We start from the raw sequence: 11,668 nt of genomic DNA on the forward strand, positions 1-11,668 counted from the left end.
CGGTCAGGTAGTTTCACATTTTCATTTCATTTCATTACAGTACAACGGTTTGATTTGTTTGATCGTAGCTAGCTACATAGCTAGCTACATAGCCGTCTTTGTTTCAAAGATAATTGTGTAGTCTAGAGCGATTTCCTAGGTTAGCTAGCCAGCTATTGTCGTTCTTTTAACGCAACGTAACGTAAACAACACTGCTAGCTAGCCAGCTGGCCCCGAATAGTACCACTGTAGAAACTATTACACTCAACGGAACGACTTGATTAGTGTAGTGTCAACAACGCAGCTACTGCCAGCTAGCCTACTTTAGCAGTACTGTATCATTTTAATCATTTTAGTCAATAAGATTCTTGCTACGTAAGCTTAACTTTCTGAACATTCGAGACGTGTAGTCCACTTGTCATTCCAATCTCCTTGCATTAGCGTAGCCTTTTCTGTAGCCTGTCAACTATGTGTCTGTCTATTCCTGTTCTCTCCTCTCTGCACAGACCATACAAATAAGCGACCCACCTAATCTGGTGGTCCCAGCGCACGACCCACGTGGAGTTCAGGTCTCCGGTAGCCTCTGGAACTGCCGATCTGCGGCCAACAAGGCAGAGTTCATCTCAGCCTATGCCTCCCTCCAGTCCCTTGACTTCTTGGCACTGACGGAAACATGGATCACCACAGATAACACTGCTACTCCTACTGCTCTCTCCTCGTCCGCCCACGTGTTCTCGCACACCCCGAGAGCTTCTGGTCAGCGGGGTGGTGGCACCGGATCCTCATCTCTCCCAAGTGGTCTTTCTCTCTTTCTCCCCTTACCCATCTGTCTATCGCCTCCTTTGAATTCCATGCTGTCACAGTTACCAGCCCTTTCAAGCTTAACATCCTTATCATTTATCGCCCTCCAGGTTCCCTCGGAGAGTTCATCAATGAGCTTGATGCCTTGATAAGCTCCTTTCCTGAGGACGGCTCACCTCTCACAGTTCTGGGCGACTTTAACCTCCCCACGTCTACCTTTGACTCATTCCTCTCTGCCTCCTTCTTTCCCTCCTCTCCTCTTTTGACCTCACCCTCTCACCTTCCCCCTACTCACAAGGCAGGCAATACGCTTGACCTCATCTTTACTAGATGCTGTTCTTCCACTAACCTCATTGCAACTCCCCTCCAAGTCTCCGACCACTACCTTGTATCCTTTTCCCTCTCACTCTCATCCAACACTTCCCGCACTGCCCCTACTCGGATGGTATCGCGCCGTCCCAACCTTCGCTCTCTCTCCCCCGCTACTCTCTCCTCTTCCATCCTATCATCTCTTCCCTCTGCTCAAACTTTCTCCAACCTATCTCCTGATTCTGCCTCCTCAACCCTCCTCTCCTCCCTTACTGCATCCTTTGACTCTCTATGTCCCCTATCCTCCAGGCCGGCTCGGTCCTCCCCTCCCGCTCCGTGGCTCGTGACTCATTGCGAGCTCACAGAACAGGGCTCCGGGCAGCCGGCGGAAATGGAGGAAAACTCGCCTCCCTGCGGACCTGGCATCCTTTCACTCCCTCCTCTCTACATTTTCCTCCTCTGTCTCTGCTGCTAAAGCCACTTTCTACCATTCTAAATTCCAAGCATCTGCCTCTAACCCTAGGAAGCTCTTTGCCACCTTCTCCTCCCTCCTGAATCCCCCCTCCTCCCTCTCTGCAGATGACTTCGTCAACCATTTTGAAAAGAAGGTCGACGACATCCGATCCTCGTTTGCTAAGTCAAACGACACCGCTGGTTCTGCTCACACTGCCCTACCCTATGCTCTGACCTCTTTCTCCCCTCTCTCTCCAGATGAAATCTCGCGTCTTGTGACGGCCGGCCGCCCAACAACCTGCCCGCTTGACCCTATCCCCTCCTCTCTTCTCCAGACCATTTCCGGAGACCTTCTCCCTTACCTCACCTCGCTCATCAACTCATCCCTGACCGCTGGCTACGTCCCTCCCGTCTTCAAGAGAGCGAGAGTTGCACCCCTTCTGAAAAAACCTACACTCGATCCCTCTGATGTCAACAACTACAGACCAGTATCCCTTCTCTCTTTTCTCTCCAAAACTCTTGAGCGTGCCGTCCTTGGCCAGCTCTACCGCTATCTCTCTCAGAATGACCTTCTTGATCCAAATCAGTCAGGTTTCAAGACTAGTCATTCAACTGAGACTGCTCTTCTCTGTATCACGGAGGCGCTCCGCACTGCTAAAGCTAACTCTCTCTCCTCTGCTCTCATCCTTCTAGACCTATCGGCTGCCTTCGATACTGTGAACCATCAGATCCTCCTCTCCACCCTCTCCGAGTTGGGCATCTCCGGCGCGGCCCACGCTTGGATTGCGTCCTACCTGACAGGTCGCTCCTACCAGGTGGCGTGGCGAGAATCTGTCTCCTCACCACGCGCTCTCACCACTGGTGTCCCCCAGGGCTCTGTTCTAGGCCCTCTCTTATTCTCGCTATACACCAAGTCACTTGGCTCTGTCATAACCTCACATGGTCTCTCCTATCATTGCTATGCAGACGACACACAATTAATCTTCTCCTTTCCCCCTTCTGATGACCAGGTGGCGAATCGCATCTCTGCATGTCTGGCAGACATATCAGTGTGGATGACGGATCACCACCTCAAGCTGAAACTCAGCAAGACGGAGCTCCTCTTCCTCCCGGGGAAGGACTGCCCGTTCCATGATCTCGCCATCACGGTTGACAACTCCATTGTGTCCTCCTCCCAGAGCGCTAAGAACCTTGGCGTGATCCTGGACAACACCCTGACGTTCTCAACTAACATCAAGGCGGTGTCCCGTTCCTGTAGGTTCATGCTCTACAACATCCGCAGAGTACGACCCTGCCTCACACAGGAAGCGGCGCAGGTCCTAATCCAGGCACTTGTCATCTCCCGTCTTGATTACTGCAACTCGCTGTTGGCTGGGCTCCCTGCCTGTGCCATTAAACCCCTACGACTCATCCAGAACGCCGCAGCCCGTCTGGTGTTCAACCTTCCCAAGTTCTCGCACGTCACCCCGCTCCTCCGCTCTCTCCACTGGCTTCCAGTTGAAGCTCGCATCCGCTACAAGACCATGGTGCTTGCCTACGGAGCTGTGAGGGGAACGGCACCTCAGTACCTCCAGGCTCTGATCAGGCCCTACACCTAAACAAGGGCACTGCGTTCATCCACCTCTGGCCTGCTCGCCTCCCTACCACTGAGGAAGTACAGTTCCCGCTCAGCCCAGTCAAAACTGTTCGCTGCTCCGGCCCCCAATGGTGGAACAAACTCCCTCACGACGCCAGGACAGCGGAGTCAATCACCACCTTCCGGAGACACCTGAAACCCCACCTCTTCAAGGAATACCTAGGATAGGGTAAGTAAGGGTAAGTAATCCTTCTCACCCCCCTTCTCTCCCCCCCCCCAAAAAAAGATTTAGATGCAAGTGGCTGTTCCACTGGATGCCATAAGGTGTATGCACCAATTTGTAAGTCGCTCTGGATAAGAGCGTCTGCTAAATGACTTAAATGTAAATGTTAAATGATTGAGTCTTTGAATGAATAGATTGAGATAAAACTGTCCAGTTTGAGTGTTTGTTGCAGCTCGTTCCAGTCGCTAGCTGCAGCGAACTGAAAAGAGGAGCGACCCAGGGATGTGTGCGCTTTGGGGACCTTTAACAGAAAGTGACTGGCAGAATGGGTGTTGTATGTGGAGGATGAGGGCTGCAGTAGGTATCTCAGATCGGGGGGAGTGAAGCCTAAGAGGGTTTTATAAATAAGCATCAACCAGTGGGTCTTGCGACAGATATACAGAGATGACCAGTTTACAGAGGAGTATAGAGTGCAGTGATGTGTCCTATAAGGAGCATTGGTGGCAAATCTGATGGCCAAATGGTAAAGAACATCTAGCTGCTCGAGAGCACCCTTACTAATCTCCGTAATCTAGCATGGGTAGGATGGTCATCTGAATCAGGGTTAGTTTGGCAGCTGGGGTGAAATAGGAGCGATTACGATAGAGGAAACCAAGTCGAGATTTAACTTTAGCCTGCAGCTTTGATATGTGCTGAGAGGAGGACAGTGCACCGTCTAGCTATACTCCCAAGTGCTTGTATGAGGCGACTACCTCAAGCTCTAAACCCTCAGAGGTAATAATAACACCTGTGGGAAGAGGGGCATAACATGAAAAATAAACTTTACTATGAAACAAAGACAAATTATATAAAGAATGATATTTAATGTGCTCCAAAGCTTTTTACTAAAATTTTGGGACTAAAAGGTCAACTGGGCTCCATCATTCATTGAATCAGATGGCTCATTCATCACAAAACTCACTGATATTGCCAACTACTTTAATTACTTTTTCATTGGCAAGATTAGCAAACTTAGGCATGGCATGCCAGAAACAAATGCTGACACTACACATCCAAGTATATCTGACCAAATGATGAAAGACAAGCATTATACATTTGAATTCCGTAAAGTGAGTGTGGAAAAGATGAACAAATTATTGTTGTCTATCAACAACGACAAGCCACTTGGGTCTTGACAACCTGGATGGAAAATTACTGCGGATAATAGAGGATGATAATGTCACTCCTATTTTCCATATCTTCAATTTAAGCCTACTAGAAAGTGTGTGCCCTCAGGCCTGGAGAGAAGCTAAAGTCATTCCCCTTTACTGACTCAAATAACCGACCAATCAGCCGTTTACCAACCCTTATGCTATTTTACCGCTTACACAAATGACTGATGATTGGCGAAGATAAATTGATGAAAAAGATTGTGGGGGTTGTTTTGTTAGACTTCCATGCGGCTTTTGACATTATCGATCATAGTCTGCTGCTGGAAAAACGTATGTGTTATGGCTTTACACCCCCCCGCTATATTGTGGATAAAGAGTTACTTGTCTAACAGAACACAGAGGATGTTCTTCAATGGATACCTCTCCAACATAATCCAGGTAGAATCAGGAATTCCCCAGGGCAGCCGTTTAGGCCCCTTACTTTTTTGAATCTTTACTAACAACATGCCACTGGCTTTAAGAAAAGCCAGAGTGTCTATGTATGCAGATGACTCAACACTGTACACGTCAGCTACTACAGCAACTGAAATGACTGCAACACTTGACAAAGAATGGGTGGCAAGGAATAAGTTAGTCCTAAATATTTCCAAAACGAAAAGCATTGGTTTTGGGACAAATCAGTCACTAAATCCTAAACCTCAACTAAATCTTGTGGAAATTGAGCAAGTTGAGGTGACTAAACTGCATGGAGTAAACCTGGATTGTAAACTGTCAAGGTCAAAACATATTGATACAAGAGTAGCTAAGATGGGGAGAAGTCTGTCCATAATAAAGCGCTGCTCTGCCTTAACAACACTATCAACAAGGCAGGTCCTGCAGGCCCTGGTTTTATCACACCTAGACTACTGTTCAGTAGTGTGGCCAGGTGCCACAAAGAGGGACTTAGAACAATTACAATTGGCTCAGAACAGGGCAGTACGGCTGGCCCTTAAATGTACATGGAGAGCTGACATGAATTATATGCATGTCAATCTCTCATGGCTCAAAGTGGAAGAGAGATTGATTTTGTCACTACTTTTTTTGTAAGAGGTGTTGTCATGCTGAATGTACCGAGCTGTCTGTTTAAACTCGGGGTGGCAGGGTAGCCTAGTGGTAAGAGCGTTGGACTAGTAACCGGAAGGTTGCAAGTTCAAATCCCCGAGCTGACAAGGTACAAATCTGTCATTCTGCACCTAGGCTGTCATTGAAAATAGGAATTTGTTCTTAACTGACTTGCCTAGTTAAATAAATCAAATAAATACCCCACAAGACATGCCACCAGAGGTCTCTTCACAATCTGCAAGTGCAGAACAGACTATGGGAGGTGCACAATACTACATAGAGCCATACCTACATGCAACTCTATTCTACATCAGGTAACTGATGCAAGCAGTAGAATCAGACTTTAAAACAGGCAAAAATACACCTTAAAGAGACTGTGAAGAGACACACACACAAGCGCTAACACATTCGCACATTGTAGTATGGTGGTATTATACATTTTGTATTGTAGATATGTAGTGGTTATATGATGTATGGTTTTGTGTTAATGTGTTTGAATCCCAAATTTAAAAACGGGCATCCCTCATAAATACAAATACTGGAAAAGCAAATGGAGGGTAGTTTCCTGCCAGTACATTTTTCACTCATGTTGGGTCGGCTTCTCAGCTGCTATTCCGTCCAAACTCTGTATGCCATAGGCTCTCCAATGCTGCTCCTGCAGCTACCCAGTGCTTAATTTGGGAAACCAAGTGAAATCTGTTTGGGAACGTCGATAGTAATATGTTTTCACAACATATTTCATTAAACTGTTGACAGGCCCTCTTTCTGCTTGTTGGAGAAAGGAATGAAGGAGAGAGGGGAGGAGATGGAAACTCACAGTGGTGAGATATTCAGTAACAAAAATGTAACTTGTCAGCCTATTAATTATGCCCTATTACTAGGCTATTCAAGATACAAATACACTAATTGTAGGCCAAATCTGAATGTGTTTAATTTAGTCGAGATCAATTATGTACCAAAGATATCTTAAATCAGTGTATATATATATATATACACATACACACTGCTCAAAAAAAATAAAGGGAACACTTAAACAACACAATGTAACTCCAAGTCAATCACACTTCTGTGAAATCAAACTGTCCACTTAGGAAGCAACACTGATTGACAATACATTTCACATGCTGTTGTGCAAATGGAATAGACAACAGGTGGAAATTATAGGCAATTAGCAAGACACCCCCAATAAAGGAGTGGTTCTGCAGGTGGTGACCACAGACCACTTCTCAGTTCTATGCTTCCTGTCTGATGTTTTGGTCACTTTTGAATGCTGGCGGTGCTTTCACTCTAGTGGTAGCATGAGACGGAGTCTACAACCCACACAAGTGGCTCAGGTAGTGCAGCTCATCCAGGATGGAATATCAATGTGAGCTGTGGCAAGGTTTGCTGTGTCTGTCAGTGTAGTGTCCAGAGCATGGAGGAGCTACCAGGAGACAGGCCAGTACATCAGGAGACGTGGAGGAGGCCGTAGGCGTGCAACAACCCAGCAGCAGGACCGCTACCTCCGCCGTTGTGCAAGGAGGAGCAGGAGGAGCACTGCCAGAGCCCTGCAAAATGACCTCCAGCAGGCCACAAATGTGCATGTGTCTGCTCAAACGGTCAGAAACAGACTCCATGAGGGTGGTATGAGGGCCCGACGTCCACAGGTGGGGGTTGTGCTTACAGCCCAACACCGTGCAGGACATTTGGCATTTGCCAGAGAACACCAAGATTGGCAAATTTGCCACTGGCGCCCTGTGCTCTTCACAGATGAAAGCAGGTTCACACTGAGCACATGTGACAGAGTCTGGAGACGCCGTGGAGAACATTCTGCTGCCTGCAACATCCTCCAGCATGACCGGTTTGGCGGTGGGTCAGTCATGGTGTGGGGTGGCATTTCTTTGGGGGGCCGCACAGCCCTCCATGTGCTCGCCAGAGGTAGCCTGATTGCTACCGAGATGAGATCCTCAGACCCCTTGTGAGACCATATGCTGGTGCGGTTGGCCCTGGGTTCCTCCTAATGCAAGACAATGCTCGACCTCATGTGGCTGGAGTGTGTCAGCAGTTCCTGCAAGAGGAAGGCATTGATGCTATGGACTGGCCCGCCCGTTCCCCAGACCTGAATCCAATTGAGCACATCTGGGACATCATGTCTCGCTCCATCCACCAACGCCACGTTGCACCACAGACTGTCCAGGAGTTGGCGGATGCTTTAGTCCAGGTCTAGGAGGAGATCCCTCAGGAGACCATCAGCCACCTCACCAGGAGCATGCCCAGGCATTGTAGGGAGGTCATACAGGCACGTGGAGGCCACACACACTACTGAGCCTCATTTTGACTTGTTTTAAGGACATTACATCAAAGTTGGAACAACCTGTCGTGTGGTTTTCCACTTTAATTTTGAGTTTGACTCCAAATCCAGACCTCCATGGGTTGATAAATTTGATTTCCATTGATAATTTGTGTGATTTTGTTGTCAGCACATTCAACTATGTAAAGAAAAAAGTATTTAATAAGAATATTTCATTCATTCAGATCTAGGATGTGTTATTTTAGTGTTCCCTTTATTTTTTTGAGCAGTGTATATGTTTTAATGTTTTTCGGCCATGTGTAATATGAGGTAGGCTATGTATTGTATAACAATCATTATTTTAAGTCAGTTTTTCGTTGGGGGGGGTAGGGCTTGGGCTCATATTTAGGCCTGGGCTTTTGCATAAGCTTGAATATGCATGTTTTTAATTTGAATGAATCATCACCTTAGAAAGCGCTGTCCATTTCGTCGTGTTAGGCTTTGAAACAACATCCACAATGACCATGTTTTCCACTCAGTTTTAACCTGTTGTTGAACTTCATTTTTCAAATTGATCAATTACAGTTAACTGAGCTATAAAAGCACGATACTCTTCTGATAAGTGTTTGATGTGATTTTTGATTGCATTTGCATTTAAAGTCAGAGTGGTTAGAGGGACAATAGAGCCCTTGAATACCAGGCCATTAGACACCTGATGATCGTTAGTAAGTTTGGTACTACTAATGCATGTCCAGAGTGCATAACAGGAGATTACCGTGACTCAAGGTCAGGTAGAATTTTACTGCGGTCATGACTGCCGGTGTGGCGGTAATAAGGTCACGGCAACAGCCCTCCTCATAGCGAGTCAAATTAGAAAGAAAGTCGACTTTTCCTCGAGTCTATGCGGAGCAATGTTGGTAAAATGAGCTGATAAATTGTCCGAATATGTTGTACTAAAGATGTTTCATTGGGCTGTAGGCTAGGATTTACCTGCTACCTATTTGATAACAATAGCCCACTTGTGTTGATTTCGAGCAGGCATATCAGCCTTAGGCAGGCTACAACTGGAAAACCCGAGGAACTCCGATTTCAAGAGAGAAGCCATGTTATACGAAAAGAACGAGACTTGCCAACATTTTCAGAAACTGCTCGGCTTTATTATCTACAACTCTCCTCATGCTAGCATAACAAAATGTTTAGTCCCGTAGGACATTTAAGGTGAGTCAAATGGAACACACAACAATAATTCCCAATGGGCTACATAGCAAATATAAAACAAATACAATGTATTATGGATTTTCATGACAATTAATTTGGCATATGCTACGTAGCGTTTGAACTGACACTTGCTACTCTTGCGTGTCAATGTCACGCCATTGCCGGACGTCTCTCCATGTGACTTCGGCTTTTAGCTTCTCACAGTCCTGTGCTGAAACGCTCCATCCGATTGAATTACTGTAGCAGTGGCAGATAGCTTCAATAAACAAGCTTCAATAAAACAAAGTCCACCTTGTTGTTCTACTGACAAGAGAGAGCCGTTGTGATTTTATGGCTACTATTCAAAAAATAAAGTTATCAGTGGACTAAGTGAAAAACACTGGTTAACGGAAGTCCAGACTTCGATAAAAGAGGACATCTGCCGTACGCCTTTGTTTTCTCTCTGCTGGTAAAGTGTTTTGTGTGGGTGTCACTGCCAGGCAGTGAGTCCCAGGGAGACAGCCAGAAGCACCTGCCTCCCCCTCTGACCACCCTGGGCCAACCCACTTCCATCCACAGCAACACTCATTACATCCTAATGATTCAGAAGTCAATAGGCAAGTTACTTACAATTGAACTGTGACCCTGAGGTCAAAGGAACATTGTTGAATAGCTTATAAACCCACCGCACCTCTGACCTCCGTTAAGTTGATAACATGAAAAGGTGACCTCCACGACTCTAGATTATTTGGCAGGGCGGATAACTCACAAACCAATCCAATGAAATAAAATCATCCTCCATCTAGTCTTCTATATGAATCACAAGCTAATATCTGGTGAGAATAGAATAGAGGCACCACCAGCTGGGGGTTGGTGGTAGAGGTAGTGAGGACAGATGTCTATATATTCACTTTCTTTAGTTTGAACCCCATCAATCAATACTCTGTGCACTGTAAAGGCCCTTCAGATGAAAGAGATAGATATAACGCAGTCTGTGGATAGATAGACACTCACATGTGGACATGGGGTGGTTGGAAGCGGCTCTCGTTGATGTTGTAGTGGGTAAAGGCCTGTGTGGGGTTGGAGCTGTACTCGTCCACAGTGATGGTCACCTTGCCCTGAGAGGGGGGGGTTCTGTGAGCCATGGCTCCACTGCTAGGGACATGGGCAGTTAGTTTACCAGGATCCAGGACCATCCTAGGAAGCAGGCATCATTCAGAATGGCCCCGTTCAGCTCACCAACTCAGACCCACCGGCCCTCTGGATAATCTGTACCACGGCAAACAGAAAGAGAGTAGGAAATCTTAATGTACAATAATTGTGCAGTATCATCAATAAATGACAGCATTAACTGAGCCTTAATTCAAATAAACTAAATGACAGCATTAACTGAGTACTGTACAAAAAACCTCAGCAAGAAAACATTCAGAATACAGAGTTACAATAATAACTCAACCACTAATATCAGAAAAGAAGCCATACATGTCTTGTTCATTTCTGCTGCAAGATTTGACCTACAGTAGATAGGATAAAACAAATAAGCTCAGACATTAAAACCTAACAATGATGTAGTAGAAAATATTTTGACCAAATGTAATAGTGACTCAGTAAATTGATACGATGTAACCAAGTGAATTATATAGTTGCAGTAGTAGGCCTATTGGCTAGATGACATAAGTGAACTTTGACCAAACCACTTTAAAATGGTCAAGACAATAAAAAGTGAACACAAAAACATAACTAGGGGGCGGCAGGGTAGCCTAGTGGTTAGAGCGTTGGACTAGTAAGTGGAAGGCTGCAAGTTCAAACCTCCGAGCTGACAAGGTACAAATCTGTCGTTCTGCCCCTGAACAGGCAGTTAGTTACCTCACTGTTCCTAGGCCGTCTTTGTAAATAAGAATTTGTTCTTCACTGACTTGCCTGGTAAAATAAAAAAACTACCCAGACGATTTTAACATGAGCAAATTAACAGAGATGCAGACAAGACTACATTTTCCACCACTCAACTTCAACAAGCTGATTGTCTTACAAACTAAATTGTAAGAGGATGTTTTACGAAAAATCGGTTCCCTCTTTTGTTTCACACTGCAACATTTTGAAGAGGGAATTTAAAAAAAAACTACGCACCATTTCTACCAATCAGCCTAAAAAGAGAAATATGGAGAGATACCAAATTGGACCTCTGACACCAGATTGTGTTGTTCCTAATTTATTGTTATCCTGCATTACAGAGAATAAAATACAAACATAAACCAAGTTATTGCATCTAAAAAAAAATAGTACGAATAGCAACATCTATAGCCTCTGCAGAAACCTCTGTATCCATATGGCTCGTAAATGACAAGCCACCTCTAACCCACCGCTTTGTGCCTTCCTCGTTATTTTTTCCCCAACGATTTTCTTGCCAAACGGGTAGCGAGTTCCTTTCCTTCGGCCGATAACTGCTCCGGGTTAAACCGATCTGTTTTCAAAAACGCGGTCCCATAGGTAACGCAGAGAATTCAGGTGGAGGTCGTGGCAAGCAGGGCAGAACCTTCGACCCTGAGAGACCCTCGGCTGGCTATTGAGGAAATGCGACAGACAGGCAACGAGCGAGTAAGGAGCCTCGA

At 45.8% G+C, this 11,668-nt stretch overlaps 1 protein-coding gene across 1 annotated transcript in view; it reads right to left on the reverse strand.

The window, feature by feature from the left end:
- LOC118401005 (metallophosphoesterase MPPED2-like) overlaps positions 1 to 11,668 on the reverse strand; it is a 48,378-nt gene extending 36,710 nt beyond the window's left edge. Inside the window, exons 1-2 of the mRNA XM_035798097.2 lie at positions 11,420 to 11,668; positions 10,074 to 10,328 (exon numbers count right to left, since the gene is read on the reverse strand). Of these exons, the coding sequence (XP_035653990.1) occupies positions 10,074 to 10,255 (182 nt within the window). The 5' untranslated portion in view covers positions 10,256 to 10,328; positions 11,420 to 11,668. The remainder of the gene's footprint in view (positions 1 to 10,073; positions 10,329 to 11,419) is intronic.

Source organism: Oncorhynchus keta, chromosome 22 (assembly GCF_023373465.1).
Source record: "Oncorhynchus keta strain PuntledgeMale-10-30-2019 chromosome 22, Oket_V2, whole genome shotgun sequence".
Classification (NCBI taxonomy): Eukaryota; Metazoa; Chordata; class Actinopteri; order Salmoniformes; family Salmonidae; genus Oncorhynchus; species Oncorhynchus keta.